General features: G+C 42.5%; 2 protein-coding genes across 8 annotated transcripts; both read right to left on the bottom strand.

The window, feature by feature from the left end:
• Window positions 1-604: 604 nt before the first annotated feature.
• Window positions 605-22,810, bottom strand: zgc:162952 (PKc_LIMK_like_unk domain-containing protein). 6 transcript variants are annotated; one of them, XM_010876686.5, is made up of 10 exons: window positions 18,853-20,819; window positions 18,253-18,367; window positions 10,649-10,845; window positions 10,056-10,177; window positions 8,867-8,915; window positions 8,162-8,311; window positions 4,962-5,135; window positions 4,605-4,688; window positions 3,632-3,718; window positions 605-2,379 (listed from the first exon to the last, which is right to left on the bottom strand). In XM_010876686.5, exons 2-10 carry the CDS (start codon window positions 18,281-18,283, stop codon window positions 2,275-2,277), a joined length of 999 nt encoding a protein of 332 aa, XP_010874988.1. In that variant the 5' UTR covers window positions 18,284-18,367; window positions 18,853-20,819; the 3' UTR covers window positions 605-2,274. The 6 variants fall into 6 exon arrangements, with proteins under 6 accessions (XP_010874988.1, XP_010874989.1, XP_010874990.1 ...); XM_010876687.5 differs by having other exon boundaries at window positions 10,649-10,842; XM_010876688.4 differs by lacking the exons at window positions 18,253-18,367; window positions 18,853-20,819 and adding an exon at window positions 22,729-22,810.
• On the bottom strand, window positions 21,498-23,283 carry si:ch73-195i19.3 (beta-1,3-galactosyltransferase 2). Of its 2 annotated transcripts, none has more exons than XM_010876694.3 (2): window positions 22,912-23,283; window positions 21,498-22,817 (listed from the first exon to the last, which is right to left on the bottom strand). In XM_010876694.3, exons 1-2 carry the CDS (start codon window positions 22,913-22,915, stop codon window positions 21,886-21,888), a joined length of 936 nt encoding a protein of 311 aa, XP_010874996.2. In that variant the 5' UTR covers window positions 22,916-23,283; the 3' UTR covers window positions 21,498-21,885. The 2 variants fall into 2 exon arrangements, with proteins under 2 accessions (XP_010874996.2, XP_010874995.2); XM_010876693.5 differs by having other exon boundaries at window positions 22,974-23,283.
• Between the last annotated feature and the right edge of the window lie 39 nt (window positions 23,284-23,322).

The raw sequence follows: 23,322 nt of genomic DNA, 5'->3' as shown, positions 1-23,322 counted from the left end.
GGTGCACTGTTGCGGGAAGTGTGGGTAAAGCTGCACTAACGTAGGACTTTAATCAGTAAAAAAAAAAATACAGCATTTTGCAATTACTTATTGGTCAGAAAACGGTTCCGAATAATAATAGGAAAAATAGAATTACCTGTTCCAAAAAAAGTGATAAATCAAACAGTTTTTCTCACTTTAAACATTTGTTTTGGGGGTCCATCCTTGCAAAAGTAATTAACTTGAAAATCAGCAGGAGGGAAATCGGTCTTATTTCACACAAGCTCTTGGTGAACGTTTCACTCTCCTTGCCAGGTGGTAGGGATATAAATTAGTTTGAGGACATTTGTAAAGTGTTTGACACTGTTTGCTAAATTCTGTTATGTTAAATACAGTACACAAGGATATTTATGCAATTTTTTTATTTCAACGATTTCTATTTGAACTATGCCAAAGACCAACCTTTAAAGATTACGCATAGTAGGGAGTTTCCCATGTAATAAAAAATTAAGGCAAAGCCAACTTTTACCCACCAGCTTTTTAGTTTTTGGGTCTTTCGTCACAATTCTGGACCCATACTGCCACTGATGATGGTAAAATCTAATCAGCCACATATCCTTCAGTCTTAAACTGAACCAGAGAAACCGTTTATTGAAAGAGGCAACTCATTTGAAAATACTTGTACATGTTTCAAATATAACTTTTCAGAGTTTTGTCAAAAGTGATAAACAATTTTCAAACATAATAAGACTTATCAACAATTTCACAACGATATTGCAAGGTTGAGGGAGTGAAAATACCTGGGGGGAAAAGTGATAACACAGGAGGAATGTCTGAAAGCTTAAGTTTGCAATACACAATTCTTTGATAACATTTTCCTTTGAAAAAATAGCTCCAGAAACATACTTTGTAATGAATAACCAAACTCTCTACAATTGACTGTGGTGTCTGGCAGGATGTCTGTCGACTTCAAACATCAGAGATGACAACTAACTTACTGGCAAATACTGGCTGCTGCGCAAGAGCATTAACTACAGTGGAAGGTCCACACAGAAGGTTGTCATAGGCCACATTTTCCAACTAAAACACTTTTTACATTAAGGCCAAACTATGGGCAATTAATTAATATTTACAAACACATGAAAATCCTTTTCTTTCTGATATTGAAGATGTGTGAATAGTATTGTGCACAAGCAGATGGCGAAAACAGTAAACACAAATAAATACAGATAATTTAGGAATGATGATAAAAGATGTGTACAGTATATACCAAAGAAAAAAAATCCAGATCCACTGAGATGAGATTTTGCACCATTGAGTGAGCTTAGGAATAATGACTGTTATATTACTGTACTAACAAAGCTAACAATAGGCCTAGCCACTGAATGTTACAGGTGACAGAGAAGCCAACAATTACACTAAAGATAATGATGATAGCATCAGTGGAATACACGCTTTGGTGGGGGTTCCCGATTCAAACTCTGTTCCCCATCCACTGGCATTAACCTGCAGTCTGTGCTACAGTAGCTTCACTGATGGTAGTGAGTCAGTCCAGGCCCAGGGGTTGTCTTTGCCGAGTTCCTTTTAAAGCTGTGAACGATAACACCTCTCCTCACAGCTTGGCAAATTTAACCGACAGAGGCAATTTAATCTCTGAAAAGAGGTGACGTGGTTTGTTGAACATGACTCCACTTCGGCGTATGATCATTTAGGTAGTGTTGAAATAGAGAGATCAAACACAAAAAAAATACTCTAACGGCAACACAAACGAAAAGAGCAGCAATAAGAGATTCAGCTTAGGAAAGTTGAAATAAGGTAAGGCATGGCGCTAACCAAAACTATGCCCAAATGCCATCCTTTTATCTGTACACAAAGTGTGCGAACTGTTCAAGTAAAGCATTCTTGTTTCCAGGGAAAGCCTTTCTTCTAGAAGATGCAATGCAGTCTATTCCATGTGGATCCACCCACCAACACTGTAGGGTCAGATTAATGAAGGTAGGCACATACCGAGAGGTCAGCCTGTATGAAGAGGACCTCCTGGGGAATCGTTGTGCCCCTGGCCCCGTCTAGCGTTCCATGGTTTACGTCCCAAATAGCACCCTATTCCCAATATAATGCACCGATTGTGACCACAGGCGTGGTCTTTGGTCATAGCGAGTGCACTATATGGGAATAGGGTGCCATTTAGGATTCCGCCTGTATATAAGTACAGAACTTAATCCAAAGTCCCAAGTCCTCTAATCCTATTTAGGATTGATGGGTGGGTTGGGCTTCGGACAGGCCAGCCCATGCTGCTCACCCAGTGGTCAGCTCTGAATAAGGGGGTGGTTCCAGAGACTCGGCGATCTCGCCCAGTTCATCCAGGAGCTCTGTGAATGCTGGTCTTCTGAAGGACTCCATCTGAACACAGATAGAAAACCTAAGGATTAATACTTGGCCATGACTTGGGTTTAAAATTCTAATTGGGTCTGTGTTCACAATGTTTCACAGGCCCAGGGCAGTCCAAAAAAGCATGATTTCTTTTATTTTTTCTTGATGAGATTTCCAAATTAGAAATGTCAAAATAAATCTCTAATAGTAAAAATGAAAATTTTTAGTAAGGGGAAGGTGGGTGGGCTCTAGACCATCAGCTAATCACAGTGGTGTATGTGCTTATCTTCTAAGCAGTTTCTTAATGCCCACAGGATCAGACAAAGTATTTCAAGACCATAAGGAGGCTTAGTTAAATCAATGATAGTTTTTTAAATTAGCACACACAGTGAAAAAACCCCAACTAAGACTGCAGAGGGACTTGGACGAGTGGAAGGCTGGGCATTGTTGTCACAGTAAGTTGTTATCATGTTGGTGAAGTATAAACATTTTCTTAACAATTAAGGAAATGAGAGTTTAATTTAAACCCTATTTATGAGTTTCTCAGGGTGGGAATGTTTCTGAATTTAGTGTGTGGGAGTACAAATCTGTGCATAAACCACGCGTGAGACCATTTCTACACGTGGTTCAACTCTCTACAAGTGTGGAGTTCCTCAGTATCAACGTTTGCTTGAGAATGTTTGTAAGTTCACACACATGACCACGGTCTAGTAGTTAGATAACTAAGAAATGTACTTATAAGTATGTAAATGATCCCCAGTCTCCCCTAGATAATACATGGAATGGGAGGACTTGATCCCGTATCAGTTCCTCTTTAGGAATCTGTGTAAATAGTGACTCCAAACTAGTTTGATGGACAAAATGGGCTGAAGAACACATAGCAGTCAAAGCATCTGACCAATAACCAAAAGGTTGCTAGATCAAACCCAGAACCTGAAAAAGAAACGGTTCTCTTCTTGAGGAAGGCTGTCAGGCCAAGTTGCTTATAAACAGTAAATTCTCTGGATACTTTTGACTACTTAATTTCTAAAATAGAATTAAAAAATCTGTCTAGTGCCTGCCCAGACCCATAGATTTTTGACCTTTCACAACGGTTTCATTTCGCACACAACTAGTGAACTGTATTATCATTGTAATCAGGCTGTGAAGAAAATGTAAAAGCACATTACTTCTGCAAGGTGTCAAACACAGTTATAGAAAAAAGGAAAACTCCCTCAACCTTCCTCACTCGATAAGTGCTTCTGAATTGGACTGTAGCGTAATCTGTATTGTATCTTCTCACCAAACAGCAGCTGGCTGCCAGTTCTAGCACGCGCTGAGGACACCCGGCCGCCAGCTTCTTAAACGCACCCACATCCAGGCCGTAGTCCTGTCAAACACATCCACAGTAGACATTATGTAGGGAGTGCGTGACAAAGCTTTCTCACATGATATACAGCAGAAAACCTGGATGTGTGTGTTCGGACATTCAGTCATGGCACACTTGCACTTTTTTCAAATAACTCACATTTTCACCAGAAATAAGTTGAAATTGACCAACATATTTGGTCTCCGCAATCCATAATTTCACAGTTTGAACCTTTGATTTTTATTAAGAACCTAATACATGCCTTTATACCAGAAAATAAACAGAACTGACACTGACTGCTGTTTTCAGATCTCTCAATATTCAGATGTAGGTGTGTTTTGGGTAATTGCAGTCAGGCTTTATGTTTCTCAGCACCGGCCAGTTGATGAAGGTGCTTTCTCCACTCCCCAGACTATTCTCTGTTTTTCTTTCTTCTGATGCCCATCGCGATACATGCTGTGTCATAAATCATTAGATTGAGTCTTTTATTCTTTTCAAATTGGTTGAATTAGTTATTTTCATAGCGCAGGAACCCGCACCTCTGGTGAGTTTAATTACAAGGTAAAGGAGAATCTTCTGTTTGACATCTAAATATAAAGAGCTACTTCTAGAAGCTGCCAATAATATTGTCCTTGCCAATTTAGGATTTCTTTGTGTAAAAGGATAAAAAAAACATTTAACATGATTCTGAATATTCAACAGTATATAAAAACATACATATATGGGTACCAAAAGATTTTTGAATGTCAACCTTTTTTTTAGAAGAAATGGTAGATCATTTGAATAAAGTGCATGAGTGCCATTACATTCGACCTTGCTTGTATGTCTTAAAACAAATTCATAAAGATCCAGCAGCCATGGCTCCTGGTTATATGAACTGTAAGGTGAATGCACACAAGATATTTACCTTGGTTCTTGGTAGAATCTCTGGGTCTGCAGGGATCCTTGCCAGTATTTCACAGAGAACAATCCCAAAGGAGAACACATCCACCTGGTGACAACACATATGTACCAATCATATGAAGAACCAACCAACAGATGAGCCAAGCTCTAACTATTGGAAACTTGACCCATCAAAACCCTCCACCGATGACTAAAACAGCCATTCACAAACCTTTCGGTCCCGGTGAACACCAAATCACCACGGTCCAAAACTCTTCAGAACACCATTATACAACATTCCAAAATATGCAATGCTAATTTAGAGCCAATTCCACCCTCTAGTCTGAGCCATCTTAATGGAAGGTCTTGGCAGCATGTGTACCTTGCGGTCGTAGGGTTCCCCGCGCAGCATCTCAGGGGCCATCCAGAAGGCGGATCCCACCAGGGAGAGCTTCCTTTCTGGATCTTTAACCGGAAGCTCCACCACCTCTCTGGCCAGACCAAAGTCAGTGACCAAGGCCTCCCGGCCCCGTGCAGTGACACGGATCAGACAGTTCTGCAGAGCCAGAAACAACAAACATTACTTTTATCCAGTGACTTGCAGGCGGCCCAGATATATTTTCAAATGGGTTACCCAGTGTGAACTGAAAATTCAGGTGTTAACACGCTGCATCACGAGACACTAATCACCAGAATATAATGACATGACTACATCCAGCTAACTCAACGACATATAATACATTCTGTTCGTCAGGACGGCAAACCGTTTTCCTGACTCTCTATGATAACCAAGGATCCCATGGTATCGGAGGAGCAGTGGTGTTCACCTGGCAAAGTTTGGCATCCTAATAATCCCCAGTTTCCCATTTGCTCATAATACCCCCCCCCCCCACCCCTGTAATTAAAGTAATGCAAGACACTATATATACTAAATGTATGCAATCCTTCATTTATGGCTACGAGCGTCAGTTAAATGGGTAAAATGTACAGTAAATGTAAATAATACTGCTTCTTAACATGTCTGTTATGACATCAGCTTGCCAGCAGATGGCAGTGTAACACTGCTACAGGGTAATCCCAGCAACAGCAGAGCTCCTTGAGTCCAACTGCCTTCTAATGATCCTCCACCTGATGTTTTCATCAACTACCTGTGGGTGTACCGGATGTGTTCCCTGCTATGCCTAGAGAAAATCTAACTGGGCAGTTGGAAAGCTGTTGACAGACTTCTCATGGCACATCTGTGTAAGGGCCCATTGGACTCGGGTTTAACGGACTGTACTGAGTGGGGAACAGTTTGGCAATATGCTAATATGAAGGTAGATAGACCAGCAACACTTAAATATCCTGACTCAGCAGGCTCTGGCCTTCTCACCTCCCTTCCATGCTGAAGCACTCGGTCCTGGCCTGTCCTCCACAGATGAAATACAAAGGGGACAATCCACCAAACCCTACTCTAAATGTGTGTTGATCTAGCGATTATTATAGTAGGCTGTTTACTGTAGGTGTGGACAGAGATGCGAGAGAGTTGACAGAGAGACACAAGAAAGCAGACAGAGACAGACAACCAATCAATAACAAGGCAAGCAGACAGACAGACAAGCCATCAATAAAAAGGCAAGCAGACAGACAGACAGACAGACAAGCCATCAATAAGAAGGCAAGCAGACAGACAGGTAGACAAGCCTTCAATAAGGAAGCAGAAGGAGAAAAAGGCGGGCAGATAGGATGACAGATGTGGTCTGGATCACAGAGACAGACCACAGGCGAGAGAGCGACAGGCTCTGAGGGAGCAGGACTGCTGATGAGGGAGAGCAGGCGGAGGGAGCGAGGGAGGGCCCTTCTGGCAGACGTCTCCATAACATCTGGATCCCATTACGAAGGGAGCTTACGGTCCAGCCTTTCCATTCAGTAGCCTGTGATTACCGGGCTATCTGGGGATCGCTACAAGCACTAGAACTGACCACTAAATTTAGAATGGGCCCTCACAACAAAGACAAAAGAAGCAACAGTTTAGGGAGAAGAAAAACAGAGAGTTTGAAGGAAAATTAAAATGATTCGCCACTAGATTTTTTTTGAAGGGCTGACCTAAATCAAGGCTGCATCCCAAATCCCAGTCCTCACACAGTTACACCCTAAAAATGAAGTAGGGAGCAATTTGAGAAGGATGAGCTAGCTGAATTACATCCCCATGCCTCACCCTGGTCATGTTCAACTCTAGTGACTGCTCCTATGGGAGAGATGTTAGAAGACAATGCAGCCAGGCCGTGTGATTGCTCAACCTAACATTACATACTCAGACACGCCGTCTGTGTGATCGGCCGTCTGGCTAGGACCACATGTAATGTTTCTTTTCTGACTGAAACACTGCACATTAGATCATTCCCAGTCGAGTGTCTAAGCCCCATCATCCCAAGCGGGCGTTCTTTTGAAACACTTGGTATTTGGGAAGGCAGCGTTCGTTTGCCTATCGTGAGAAAGATCTCTGCATCCTAATCCTGGTTGAAATAACAGTGTACCGGTAGGGGTCCATGGGGGAAAACAGAAGTTTAAGTTGCTGAAGCAAATAGCTTCCAGTAAAATGGCACCACGGTGAGCCGAGCCAAATGGATTATCCCTCTGGATGACGTGCTAAATGTCAGTAATGGACAACGTCACTGTGTGTACACAACCCGCCCAGAGTCCGGGAACATTAGCATGTCAATGGACTGGGCCTGTGGGTCTGTGTCTGTGGGTAACATAGTCAACCTGCATTTCTCTGAAACCTGGCAACTGGGAGAAAAAGATAGAGAGAGACAGCTGATTTCTAAATTCTGTTGTCTTCACCACATGGGAGAGAGTTAGCCTCTAGCTGACTGCTGAATGAGACTTTATTCAACATGACCTGCATTGTCCACAACAGCAAAACATTATCTATGTAAGACAAGTGCATTTGGGTCAGATAGGAAAACCCAAGTATTGGCGTTAGCAAAATGTCTGGTGATGTGTCAGCTAACATTGCACAAATCATATTCATTGACTTTAACATGGCGGTATATTTACAATCTAGCCCAACATGGCTACCTAATCAGGCCCAGCCTCCAGTTGCCTCGTTCATCTCATCCTCCCCTGAAACTACTCCCCAGGTCGTTGCTTTAAATGATCAAGTGTCCTCAGTCAACTTACCTGGTGAAACCTTTTTAAATAAATAAAAACATTTCACAGATCATACATTCCCTGGTTCCTCTAAGCCAGTCTGCTTCTCCAATACATTCCCTGCTTCCTCTATTTAAGCCAATCTGTTTTCTCATACATTCCCTGCTTACTGACAGCGGTCGGTAAGTTGCTCCACCTAGTTTGGTAATGTTTCCTCCCTGCGGGTGGGGTTGAGCCTGTGTAGCTTGCTCACTGACTTATAATAATGTTATCCTAAATTGATGCATGCGCTGGAACAAAGACTGACACCTGTGTATTCTCATTGACTTCACCATACCACTTTTGTAAGGGGAACCTCTCTACATTATAAGTGTAACGTAATGGTAGGGGTTTTCCCAGATCAGATGTGTGTGGGGTTTTCATGGATGCTTTTGGTGCACTCTGCACTACCTTGGAGTTGAGGTCTCTGTGGTAGATGTTCTTGTAGTGCAGGTAGATCATTCCCCTGGTGATGTCACATGCCAAGTCCACCTTCTCCCTCCAGCACAAAGACACATCCTTCCTGGCTAGTAGCTCTTCCAGGCAGCCCCCACTAACGTACTGAAACACACGAAGACACCATCAACCCCCATTCATATACTGAAACACACGAAGACACCATCAACCCCCATTCATATACTGAAACACACGAAGACACCATCAACCCCCATTCATATACTGAAACACACGAAGACACCATCAGTCCCCATTCACATACTGAAACACACAAAGACACAATCAGTCCCTATTCATATACTGAAACACACAAAGACACCATCAGTCCCCATTCACATACTGAAACACACAAAGACACCATCAGTCCCCATTCACATACTGAAACACACAAAGACACCATCAGCCCCCACTCACATACTGAAACACACATAGAAATAAAGATTAGTAGTAAAAGGAACACTTGAGCATGGAAAGAATATAAAAATGTATGCACTTACTAAATCAATCTGGAATATGTGTCAGTTATTTAAATGTGAGGGGCTTAACGACACAATCTTCCACACACACAGGCGCCTCATAAACAGGCATCAGTGACTGTCCTCATTATCTCAACAGGGTGTGAACACGTCATCAATCCAAGGTGCAGAAAGTAACACTCACCTCTAAAATAGGGTAAAGTTTATCTTCCTTCACACAGATCCCCAGATACCTACACAAAATCACCACAGAAAAAAAACCAAGCTGTTAATTAGACCACCCCCAGGGCACGCTACGTGGTCGCATGCGTGGGACAGAATCCGGACTGCGTTGGCATTAACTGTTACCTCACCCAAGACATTACTGTACACATTTCAAACAGGAAGTGACATGAGATTCTAAATGGTTGTGGTCCAGCTGAGCCAGAGATTAAACAACAGCCAGCCTAGGGGCACTGGCCATTGCTCACAGCTGGGTTCTCAAGATTAGCCTAAAATCTACATCCACACCTGTTTACTGAACCACATTGCCAGCACCTTACATAAAACCATTAAACAGGGTCCTTTTTATAACAATACTCTGACGCTGAGAACATTGCCCTTTTGAAAACCAGTGTTGAGCCGGTTTCAAGTTGTGCAATCTATGGGAAAGGGTGTAATTTGGGACAATCTAATCCAAGCAATGTGCGCATATTTATCTTCACGTCATTGTTTGAAAGTGCCCACTCACGAAAGGCTGGGTGCCCTTCCAGGCACATACTGTAATGGACTCAAATTTGCATTCACCACTGACTCACTAAATTACACACTGACCTCAGCAGACACATTGTATTGTTTAATAAACTCTGATACTGGGACTTTGTGAAAGCCTAGTAAGATTGCATGGACAAACACTCAGCCTTCACACCTTCTATAACCACATCCCATGGAGAATGGGTGACAGGGTAGCACTGAACTCTTCCTGCTGTACCCTTGACCTCTTAGGCCCAAATGATACCCTGTTCCTTATATCAGGGCTTTCCAATTCTGTGCCGCATCAGTATGTTCCTGTGACATACACCACATAGAAATATAATTTATGTAGTGCATTCCACCTCACACGACCACTAAGAGTACTACCACCACCACAACAACTACTACCGCTACAACAACAATTACTACAAATACTACAGTTAAAAAATAACAGCGCAAATAGATCAGGCCAAATACCAATTCCGATTCTGATGCTGTGGTACCAATAAACCGAACAGAGTTAAGCATTACAAACATGCAACGATACTTCAGCGGAGCAGGGAACTGGACAGAGCACTACATTAGCAACGAGGGTGGGGGGGGGCAGACATGGTTGGTCAGGTAAGAATGATGGTCTGTACCTGACAATGTTGGGATGGGAGAGTTTCTGCAGGAGGCTGATCTCACGGACAATGCTGTCCTGGTCCACGTCATTCTTGTAGATCTTCACCACCATCACCTTACAGCTTGAAGTGTGTATGACCTGAGAGAAACAGTGGAGGATTTAAAGTGCCGTGCCCTCCACTCAGTCAGATTAGTGTACTGACAAATGTTAACAGTTAAGCCCTTTATCAAACCCCCATTGACCCTAGATAAGGTATTACACCAACTGGTATACTGGTTACATTTTAGGCGTTGCAGACATCAACATCAGCTTCCTGACACACGTGGATTCTGTGCGTGAATTATTAAATAATCACAAAACATGTATGAAAAAAACAGAGTTGTCTTCACTCTGGCACAGTAATAAATTCATTCTGTAATAATCCAATCAGAATCTCTCTTAATTTACCACAGGACATGCCCCAAAGGCATGCCAAGTTGCTCTTCCTATTGTGCTTTGTACAGATTATGTAAACTCAGACACAGTGGGGCAGCTGTTACAGGTAGGTAATGGGGGGGCCATTTGGAATGCATGCTGATTCAGCGCATATGAATGGGATGAGAAAGGAACCTTGTAGACTTTGGAGAAGAAGCCGCTCCCGATGAGCTCGGCGCTGAAGTTCTCCCAGAACTCCAGCTTGCGGACGGCAGTGCGCAGCTTCTGCCAGCGGTCCACATGGTAATATGTGTCAGAAGACTCGCCATAGAGCGTAGGACTGGTGGGCTCAGAGGACACGTCACACATCCTGGAGTGGGGAGGGATGTCTGCTAGGGTACACACGCACGCACACACACACACACACACGTTAGTCACACCCCTCAACTCATGTCACTGAGAGAATGGCTCCATTCCAAATAGTCTGGGATGAACCAAAATAATCCGATGCAGAAATAAAATGCAGTGGATAAGAATATAGAATCACAACGTGACGTCACTCGCATTTAAAACAGTTGGTAAGTCGTACTGCATATATTAAAACCGCGATGGTAGAGACCACTCACTAAAAAGACAATCATTTACACTAATGAAATAGGAGATAAAGTGCCACCTCTTTATACAGCGGAACAAAGAGACGTGAATCATGGTTTCTTAAAATAGCATGTAGTGGGCCTGGTCAGTGCTGGTGAACCACTGCCCAGCAAAGCCCACTCCAGTCAAGTGACTTGTTTTCCCTCCAGGACTTCCTTTCAAAGAAGAAAATACATAGAGGGCCATGCATGCTGCATGCATCCCACACAGGATGAGGGGGAGATATTTGGAAGTAAAATGTGTTCTTTTGATGATTTATCTAGAAGGTGCCCCTATTCCATTAATTAATTTGTTGAAGCTGATGAAGCTGAATTAAGCTCTTTCTCCAAAGATTGTGTTCTTTACTGACTGCTTTGTTATAGGTATCCATAAGCACCTCCATCTTTTAGGAGTCCTTGAAGGTAAAGATTGTAAGGCCTTTGTACACCAAGACTTTAATCGACATGAAACACAAATGATTGAAATCGCCTGTCACAGGAAACGGTGAGTGTGAACAAAACCTCTAACAGGAAGTTTGTACAGAAAACCACTGAACATACCCAAGATTCTATGTAAAAAAAAAATCACTCAATCTTACATGAATTAGGATATTTTACCTCAACTTCCAGTTTTGGGGGAACATGGCGCGGGGGGGGGGGGGGGGGTTGGGGGCACACCAACGGTGAACAGCACAGACTGACACTCTGACATAACTGGCAGGGCTCTGTCAAATCAAGCCGGCATCAGCCCCACCATGGTCTTATTCACCAGGAGAGGACAGCCGGCTTACACACATGCTGGCATTGTCCTCACAGCTATGGCCGTGTGCACAAACAATCACAGCCTTTTTCAGCTCCAAGGCGCCTCTGAACCCAACAGAATGGCAGTGAACAGTCTTACAGTGCAGCCTTATCATGTCACAGGGACGATCCCAAACAGACACCCACCGAGACTTTGGCCTACGGAGAAGTGTCCCGCTGCCATCTGCCCCAGTCATTCACTGAAATCACAACACTAAACGTCCTACACACAGTAGTATGTAACTATGGGTAGGAACAGCCCCTTGAACAGGCGAGTCCACAGAGAACTCTCAATGGTTTGAATAGACAGAAGTACATAGAAAAAACAGCGACAGCCTTAAGGCGAGTAGAGAAAACGTACTCATAGGAACTGCCTTCATATTAGTATAGTTGCCTTCATATTAGCTTCAGTCTACTTGAACTTGAAATGGGAGGGAGTCTCTCATTGTACAAAATTGCTGTCTTGAAATTGAATTTCACAGTGTTTGGATTCAATTTATGTTTAGAAATCAGATATTTCCGTCAGTCTATTTCAGCCTCGGGTTGCCAAGGGACTTTGGAAATGATCCAAGAGCTGCAGAAGAAGAAATTCAGGAGGCACTTATGGGGGTTAGGAGAGACAGTTGTCAGTGGACTTCCTACATGGTGCAAAGACAGTGCACTGAACGGGATAGTGTGACGTTCAGGATGACCGTCTTACTAAAGGGATTTCCGCCTGAGAAGTCTGTAATCACACTAAACAGTTAGTTTGACCTTTGATCTGTGTCTGACCACAGGGACCTTTGTAACAAACATCGGCAGTGACAGAAGCCCGGTTGACGTCCCACCTACAGATAAGGAATGCGAATTATGAGAATTTAACAGCGAGATCTGCTCACATCAGGGTGAGACTAGAGCAGGGGAATTACTCTCTCTCTGAGGACGTCAAACAGACCTAACGTCCTTTTCTCAGTTCAGGGTAAAGAAAGGGGGAAGAGTGTGTGGGTAGTGAAGATGAAGTGTGATGAATGCGGGCTGGAGAGGGAAATATCCGGACATACGGCTCCATACAGCTGCATTAGCGCCAACGTCCAATTTGCACTGTGTCCCAAATGGCTTTTTACCGCGAGCCGTTGGGCTGAGGTAGGGAAGTCCCATTTGAGACGCGACCTCAACACTTAGCGTGGCTCCACTGAGGACACGGCCAGCGCTGGCTGTCTAGCGGACATTCAGACATCCATCCAGGGGAGACTGACAGGGGCCCCTCCGCCTCAAGAGACCCGACGCTACCTGCTTTCGTGTGCAGATCTGTGGCCAACAGAGGAACACCGTCGAGAGATCGTGTTGCCTCAATCCATAGATAATCAATAGGTCTGAACCACACAGCACCCAGGCCAGGCGGCACTCATCTCCGCTGGCGACTGACCTGTAAATGCAGCATGGGCCATGTGCTATATGGTGGTCTGTCTGTATCCTAGGGGTGGGTACTTTGGGTTATTGTGCAGGCTGTAGTTAGTGGCCAGAGCGTTCACATCAAGGCATAACTCAATAATGCTATTTTTTTTTTTCAAAGACAGAAGACATTTGTTTCAAATTTACCTTCATTTGAGAAGGTTTCTGCCAAGAATAAAGTAGGTAATTGAATAATAACAACATGAATAGATAGCATGGGGTAGGTTGTCACCCACTGTGGAGCAGTTAGCAACAGTGATACAGTTACTCTGTAATGTCTGAATGCAACATTGTTACTCCGAACAATTCATCATAATTTATCATGTTATATCATTATGTTGGACGTTTGGGTGGAACCTCTGTAAATAGTAACTCACATTAACCTACTGTTGGATTAGATCTTAGTACCAGCAGCCTAAAGCAGAGACCAGGGCTTCCACTAACGTGACCAGCACCTGACCAGGCAGCGTGCAGCTTACCTCAGTCAATCACATTAATCAGCAGCTGTCACGAACTGACGCAGGCCTATTGAACATTCATTGGAATCCTTTTACTCTGTTAAAAAAAAAACTACTTCAATTAAGTGTGGAGCAATGTACAGTACGTACACAGGCTTCAGACGGCTATTCTACCCTGAGACTCATTTTTGAAACCTTTAATCAAATAAGGGCTTGGTTTGGGCTTCTTTCCTTTACACAATGTGCACTTTAAAAACCTATTTGCCACCCCTGCGCAATGTAGGTTTTGAGTTTCAAGGTTTAATTTGTCAAATGCACCGAACACCACAGTGTCTTCCTGTACAATGAAATGTAGTACACTATTTTAAACCAGGGTACATATTTTAAACCAGGGTACATATTTTAGACCAGGGTACATATTTTAGACCAGGGTACATATTTTAGACCAGGGTACATATTTTAGACCAGGGTACATATTTTAGGCCAGGGTACATATTTTAGGCCAGGGTACATATTAGACCAGGGTTCATATGGGGCCCTTTTAAAGGAATTTGGGAAACAGACAAACTGCCAATAACAGAATCAGTCAGATAAGATGCCCTACAGAACAAAGCAACCTGGAAGTCAACAAACAAACCATTGCTGTTATGTAAAAAGTCACCATCCTGCTAGGTCAACTGCAAGCTTGATCACCTGCTAGGGCTTGTCGTCAGTAGAGCTTCAGAACACTAACAAAATGACAGCTTGTAACACCTACATCATTCAACGAGGCACAAACCAACAAATGGTCACGTGAAAGCATGCTAAGTTCACAAGTTGTTATCTGTTGCAAGAATAGATCATATCAATATCCGTGTCCACAACTGTGTGAAAATACATCTGAAACAGCAGACCCAGAAGACATAGCTGGACTGGACAGCTGTACAGTACACGTGCCATTAACAGTTTGGTTGGGAGAACATCAGAAAAGACTCACGCTTCACTATGAATCAATATAAATGTTTAAAGGCCATTCTCAGCTCTGCCTCACACCCATCACTTTAGAAGTGTAACATCAGATAAATAATCCGTCCAGAGGCTGTCACATCCTATGGAAGGCTGTGACAGCCTACAACCAGGGGCATATAATTAGTGGGGGATGGGGGGTATGGGGGTCACGACCCCCCCAATATTACAGACAGGTCAATGTTACCCCCCTGGAAAAGAGTGAAAATCCTGGGATTTATTGACCCCCCCCCCCCCCCCCCCCCATTGACTACAACACACTGTAGTCGTGGATACAGAGTGAGAGAGAGAGCGGGGTATTGAAAGACATTGCTCATTATGGATCTACTGTGCACTAAATGTTTTCTGCCAACATAATGGCTTTTGAAAACAACACGGCATTGTAGGGTGGTAGGGAGTAGGCTGGATACAGTACTGTATGGGAGGTCACACAAAATGTCGAGGGAACTACACAATGCAGTTCTGTCCCTCTCCAACTTGGCCTCCGAAATGTTGTCCTACTCCCTCTAGTTCATTACTTCAACGATGGCATTCATATACTGAAGGGCTCTGGTTAGAAATAAATGTAATACACATTTAACAAGGTATAAAATGTACACCCTTTCTTGTCCTGTAGGTCCCACTGGTCACTGCAGCTGGGGGTTTGCTTAGGCAGGCTTAGACTAGCTGAATCTGTTAAAATGCGCCTTAAATCATTATTCCATTAAAATCCAGGAAGTAGATTTTAGTGAGGCAGGGCATGTTAGCAATGTTGGGAGGGTTAAGAACTTTGTGTTTCTTGGCCAGATATCACTTATAGGAAGGAAGAACATAGTTTGCAAGTCATCGGTCAGATGAGGGAGGACTGCTGTGTCAGAGAGAGAGGAAATTAACAAACCTCAAAAAAGAGGTTAACTACACCGCAAATAGTTGAAAATGCGCCATACAGTGAAAAAGACTAAATTACAGACCAAATGTTCTCTCTATTTCTAGTGCAGTACTTCCGTCTGGTCCAAACAATCGCACTCCGAAGAGAACGCAGTGCCATTTGGCAGAGTCAAAACCAATGACAACGTATTAATAGAAATGTGAGATTATGCCCAATTCATCCTTCACGTAACATACACAGTGACATCTGTTGGTGACCTTAAGATTACTTAGTCCAGAGGACAGAACACACACATTTGGAAGCCTGTCTGTTTGTGTTTCCACTACTTTGGGAACGTTTCTGAGGAGGCCAGGCAGAACGCCTCAAACCCTCTGATTACATCACCATAAACAACCACAAACACAGGGGGAGCTTCCCTCCTCATCTGTTTTGCACAGACTCCCTAAACAGAAACACAACCACAGATCTGGTACGACACAACAGGATGCACGTAGATAACGCGAGATGCATTAGTTCATGTGCTTTGGCCAAATAAAGGTGTTGGCATCTTACGGCGTGTTCATGGAATTTATTGCCTAATTTTGATCACTCAAATGTGATCTGAGTGTAATAGCCTGGCGACTGGTTTTCTGGGTAACTGGGTAGACTCTAGGCCATCCTCTCATCAAATTAGGGCTGTGCAAGTATATATATATATACTGCCCAGTTGGGCTCAGGAAAATGAATTATAAATATATTTTGTGGTTATTTTCTTCAAATGAACACAGTCTTATATTAGAAAAACGATGATGATTTAAAGATAAAATGATGAAGTCTGCATGGGGCTTTTAGCAGGTGGGAAACTGAGAACGCACTGGACATCTGACCAATCACTAGTCTTTCTGCCCCCCCCCCCATCTGACCAATCACTAGACTTTCTGGAACCCCCCCCTTCTGACCAATCACTCGAATGTCTGGGGTCCATGCCAACCCATCTATCTGAGTCCCTCTCCTGACTCAATGCCTTTCATTTCTCTCCCCTCCCCTCGGCTCCAGTGGACTGACACCCACCACACACAGGCTTCACATCAATCGGACCACTTGTTTCTGTGCATGTCAGATGGCAAACAGAGACATAGAAAAGTCCAGCACATTCTCTTTGACTTCTGTAAACATCCGCTTAAAGGGAATGTTAACCCATTTTCACACGCAGCCGTATTCTGACTTTTGAGTTTTTGTGGTGGAAAGTGCTCCAAAAATCACACTGCAAGCAGACTACTATTATTTTGAATCCCAATGTAACGGGTGTTCCTTAGATTATAGTGACTAGAGTGGACCTGATCTTAGATCAGTAATCCTAGTCTGATGTGACCCTGGTTTTCCTAAAAGCAAAGGATATTCCTGATACATGACTCGCTATTACGCCGGTTGGGTTTTCAGAGAAATTAGTCTCTGATGTTCAAACCATAAATATGTAGATGCAAATAATGGTAACAGGACTCCTGCCTGACTCAACACCTCTGAACAAGGTTAGGAGAGGAGGCCATAGTGCTGAGTTAAGGTGTTTCTATATTAGTACAATGCACAATCATACACATTTGTGCCTCACTTAACCTGTGATTTTCTTCATCACACATTTAAAAAAAACATGTTTTATTAAAAATCGGTCCAATTCAATCAGATCATAAGGGTTTTTTTTAAATTGTCTTCTGTCTAAAACTGTGAATACAATCAGAATTTGGACAAGACCGTGACGAATAATAGCCCTATGTTAATGAAAAACAATCTATCACAGTTCAACAATAACTGTAGGGTAGCAACATCAGAAAGGGTCAAACATAAATATAGTGTGGTGGTTCTTCTTCAGTCAGACTATTTAAAAAAATAATCATACAACAGAAATGCCAGAATGTCACAATTCAAAACCAAGGTTTGCAGGCTAAACTTTTGCATTGGCTTTAGTGAAGGTGGTTGACAAGCCACAAAAACAAACCCAGTGGTATCTGTCGTTTTAGCTGGTATTTTGTACGATTCAAGGGGAAAAGGTAGTGAAGTAGTTTCCCAATGTGTCAGAAGAGTTTCATTGAAACGTCAAACTGCCCATATATCACACAACTTTCAACCAGGGCCCACTGGCACCACACAGTCTTCGACACACTATAGACCAACATGTAAATAATACAGATGAATCATCAGCACATACAGACACTGAGAAGACACAATGTACATACTCTACTGTGATCTACTGTAGCCTCTACGCATATCAAAATAAACAAGAAACCCAAGGCACAATGCTCCATACACAAGCTACCATCATAAGCACTGGAACAGGGAAGCATACTTAACATCTGATTAAAACAATACTTCACAATATAAAATAATTTTACCAATTGCTGTGTAAAGGATGATCAGTAAGACTCAAAGGCATCTGACTAACAGTATACAGTCAAATAAGAAGAGCACTAAAACAGTGAAATGTTTTGCTATGACACTGTTGTCAGGAGAGCACATGCATACTAAGGCTATGACAGGAATATTGTATGGCAATAAGCTTTTAGATTATTTCTGTATTACAAGGCAAAATAAATCGGGTTAAGAAAATGTTTTTGTTTTAGCTGTACTTACGCCATTGATTCAATAAGCTATTCATATGCATCTGGAGGATGGGTTCAAATGCACTGGCCGTCTGTCAGTACAATACTCAAGCCAGATGGGCAGTAGTATAGTCTTTATCCAGAAGCTGGGGAGAACCACATACATGCAACAATGAGCACACAAACACACATGGCTCGAAGTGTGCAGACTGATACAAGGCAGGGACGAACATACATTACTTTAATGCAGGCAACATGAGGCAGACAAACAATAATTCATAGGCAACATGTTGCATTCATGTTGTCCATCAAGTCATCCCTACAATGGCACTAATATTATTACACACGAACGCTCCAAAAAATAACACGTCCATTCTCCATAAAACAACATGCTTGTAATTTCTGACAAAATCCATTTAAATATTACATGTCTAAACAGCATTACAAAAGTAGCCTTCTTTGGATGGCAGTGTGATATTAACATTGTTTTTTATCTTGCCGAGTATTCATGTCTGGAATCAATATTAACATAAGACGGAAAAGTTTAGGCTACAATCCGACCTTTGATAGGCCACATCTATCGATTTACACACATACACACTTGATCAGTAAAAATACTAGCCTTACTTACAATACAACAACAGTCCACTTCTGAAAAGACCAGCGTATCCCCCCCCCCAAAAAAATGTTTTGTTTCTTTTCTACACAGGATATAGCGGGCACCAAATTCTGAGCGCTGCGCAGTTTCGGTCTAAGCTGTATGTCTCCAGTATCCAACTAACAGCAGTCTCCTCACACCGAGTTCAGTCAACACGCTGTTCGACGAGGAGGGGTGGAAACAAGCCTGATGAAACGCATGTTTGACGGGTTGTCTTAGGAACCAACTTCAAACACGTGGGGGCTCAACTCAGTCTCACTCTCCACCCACTCTGCAGTATCAAGCGATCTACAGTACAGCACCAAGCTGTGCTGATGGTTAGTCAGTTGCAATAAAGAATGGAAAAACATAAGAGAATAGAAGAAAAAAACGTTCATGCGTTTAATCAGCAGGTGCATACGGCATACGAATGACATTCTTCAAAAAAATATAAAAGTAGGTTTAAAAAACAGCACAGGAGAAAGTAATGAGAAAATGTACACCCCAGGAAAGATATTTTTTATTACCTATGGACACATGGATAGCTGAACTAAATTCCAACCAATTTCACAGATAAACAATTTAACAATTCACACAAAAATCTATTTAGAAACATTTATGCAACTCAAATGAACAGAAAGGCAATTTCCTTATTCAGAAGTTAGTATCAATCCCCAATCACTAAAATGTATTTATAAAGCCCTTTTTACAACAGCAGTTGTCACAACGTGCTTTTACAAAAACACCCGGCCTTAAACCCCAAGGAGCAAACAACAGTAGTGTTGAATCCAACTAGTACACCCTTACCTTAACCTTTGAATCAGGAGAACCAAAACAGTTGCAAATTATTAGAAAGTAAATGCTGAGTAAATTGGGTGGGTCTTGCCTTCCATAAAGGGAGGGGTAAACAAAGCCGTTTCCAAGCAATTCGAAGTACACCCACTGTCCGACAGACTACCTACCAATGGAGAAAATCCCAGACCACTGGCAATCTACAGACAGGTTGTCCTATCAAATTCAGGCCAAGAGCTGATAAAAAGATACTCATAGAAGTCTCTAAAATCCCCAGGGTAACATCAAGGGATATACAGGCCTCATCATTGTGGGAGTGCATGAGTCAACTGTCAGAAAGAGACTGCACAAACCTGGCCTACCTGCGAGGTCTGGAAAGAAGAAGCATCTACTGACATTTGCAAGACAACACCTGGATAAATCCCAGAACAATTTGAACACTGTGCTCTGGACAGATGAGTCAAAGCTGGAGCTGTTTTGACGCATTTCCAGGGCCATGTGTGGCAAAAATGAAACACTGCCTTTGAACAGTATAACCTAATACCATCCGGAAAGCATGGATGCAGTGGCATTATTGTTTGGGGCTGCTTTGCTGCCTCATGATCAGGCCAACTTGCTATCACGGAGTCAACCATGAATTCCATATTTTACAAGAGAATTATTGAAGAGAATGTGAGGCCATCTTTAAAAAGCTGAACTCACCATTTATCTTACAACAGAACGATGATCCAAAACACACAAGCAAAGAAACCACAGAACGGCTCAAAATGAAGAAATTGAGGTCTACGGAATCAGCGGTAATAGGCAACAACCAGAAGTAAAACATGACCAAGTTGAAGCAGTACTTTACAGAAGGGCGGGCAAAAATGCCTCCCAGTCAATGTAAGGGACTCTTACAAGAAACAGCTACATGAAGTCATTTCAGCCAAAGGGGGCTACACCAGCTATGGACGCTAAACGTGTACTTTCTTTTCCCACACTATGAAACTGCATGATTGATGAATACATGACTGCAAAGTATAATCTTTCAGTGTAGTTTGTTAAATTAGTTTAGCATCTGACACTAGTGTTGAAGTGAAGATAACACATACAAGGAATACATTTTTCCAGGGAAAGTTCTTACTTTTTCACATGATTGTTGGCACTATTCTAGCTACATCCTTAATCTATAATAATTTTAGTATTGACATTAAACTAATATATATATATATATATATATATAATCAAATATGAAAGATATATTTATTGGGACACTGTGAAGTCAGGGATTGCATGAATGCAATAGTGGTGGGGAAAATGACACTTATTAACATGCAAAAACCCCCATTTCAAGTGTGCAAAGTAATTTATAAAAATCTGAAAGTGTGGTAATGAAATAAATATAACCTGAATGAGTGGGGAAAATGAATAGAAAATGGGGATAGGAAGATTGACATAACAAAGAAAGGCTGAGGCTTGTTATTTGTGACTGTGTGACGCGGGTGATATGGTTGGTGTTTACTGGTCCTACAGCTTGAGCGTTAGCCATCTGCTGCAGGCTGGCTGAGAGAAGCAGGCAGTTGACTCCAATGTTCGTGAATCATCAGACTATTTTTGATCCTACTCACTGACACATCTCTCTTCTGCTTCTAAGATATTCTATAATTCTGTCATAAGTTTACCATTCACCCTGTTATTATCCAGCATCGGAAGACATCTTCTCTTTTTCCTTTTATTTCACAAAACCATAATGTTACAGTCCCCACCAGCACCAAATATTTCATAATTAATATATGTATTGCTATAGCATCAAATAACTATATCTTTCTATTTTTATCAGTTAAAATAAGATTAATTGGAAGTATGGCTTGCCGTACAACTATTTTTATTGAATTATAAAATCTGTTCAAATCATTTTCTGAAACAGTCAATTATGAAAAGGCACTACAATTGAAAAAGAATATGCTGATCTTTTCTTTTCCACCTCATTGCAGGAAAGTGGGTGAACTATGCCACCAGCTGTTTAAGAAGTGGAACTACAGGTCTTTTTCTTGTTTTGGCATGTTAACATCTCATTAAACACATTCCACCTACATGTAGATCATAATATTACCAAATGTCAAATACAGGATCCTGCATATGAGGTCATAATACATTGCACGGGTCCATGCACACTGCGTAAACATAGGAGCATACAAATTAATCTGAGGCCTAGTTAGTGCCTTTTAATGCATAAGCAAGGACTGGAATAAGAGGTCAACAGGCGAGATGGCCCTTCTGGAAGTCACCCCAGATCTCCACCAGCTCCTGTGGCTTAAATCCAGTGACGATGACTCGTGTGGCATACGTACACCTCTTATAATCCAATCGACGGATCTCAAACAGGTTCCTGGGTGGAAGAAATGTTTGGGCATACACAGGCCGGATGCCTAATTCTTTCAGGCACATTCCCACAAAGACATCCTCCAAGGGGATGGGTCTCACAAACCTGGACGCTAATGAGATCCTGTGGGCCAGATCGATAGAGAAGACATATCCTGCCCCAGAAACATACGGGGGAAACGTGTCTTCTGGGTAAACGTCCTTAGACAGACGCCATTTACTGTTCGAATCCCTCCGAGGCCTGCCGTCACTGATGACTGAGCCTGTGATGTACTCATGCCTGACTGAGCCGCCGCCAACTAACAGCCGATTGACCAGGTAAAACACATTGACGAAAATGTCCGTGTCCACCTTCATGGCATAAGAGGCCTCCTGGCAATGGGTGGCGAGCCAATTCATGATCATCATGGTCTTGATGGTCAGGTTCTGGTAGTGGTCCTGGAAGTCCATCTGGATGATGTCACCGTGTTCTCTGCTCTCTCTCTCAAGGTCCTGCTGTATGTGGGAGTGATGGCCCTCTTCGGGCAGACCCACATAGAACAGAGTAAGGATGTCCACATTAGGCATGAGTCCTGGTGCTCCCCATGTCTTTCTGATAGCAGCCCTGGACAATCCATCACTGGGCGCCACTGGAACCATCAGCACCAAGAAGGGGGTTCGGTCCTTACATGCAGATGCCTGGTTAAAAACATATTTGTAGCTTTCTGGGGAAATTACCTTGTAAAGTTCCTGTGAAAGCGGACTTGGTGTTGTCTTGCGTGGAGCTTTTTTCTTCAGTAAAATGTTGACAAACAACGTGAGTACACCTGCAACGATAAAGAACTTCACAAACCTCCAGTAAGACGATTTCAGCATTGCAAAGTAAATACGACACATGTCTAATCTGATTTTAATTCCTACACATTAATTCCAATATGTTGTAGTTTTCCTGTATTAAGATGCACGAAAAAGAAAAAAGTTACGGCGTCGAGCAGGAAGCATATCCTTGTTGTTTGCCGTTGCCACTCCCTGGCCAAGAGCTAACAGGAAATTGCTGTTCATCTTACTAAGAGCTTCTCATATCCCATAGCCCTTCTAAGCAGCAGGTCAAACTGTAACGGGCGGTGTGATGTTGCGCTGAGCTTTTATGCTTCCTTGCGTCACTGATCCATGTAAGTGGATGCATGTAATAAAATACTCCACAAAGTCTTATGAAATACTCGTTTCTTAATATTTTTAAGATTTTGTAGACCCTCTAGCTCGAGCTTGTGTTCGGCTCAAGGGGAAAGTAAAGTACGGAGAGAGGGAGGAGTTGCCCCTTTGTTCAGGGAG

The sequence above is a fragment of the Esox lucius genome, chromosome 13 (genome assembly GCF_011004845.1).
Source record: "Esox lucius isolate fEsoLuc1 chromosome 13, fEsoLuc1.pri, whole genome shotgun sequence".
Classification (NCBI taxonomy): domain Eukaryota; kingdom Metazoa; phylum Chordata; class Actinopteri; order Esociformes; family Esocidae; genus Esox; species Esox lucius.
Note: the sequence above shows the minus strand (reverse complement) of the source record. Positions and strands in the feature narration are given on the sequence as shown.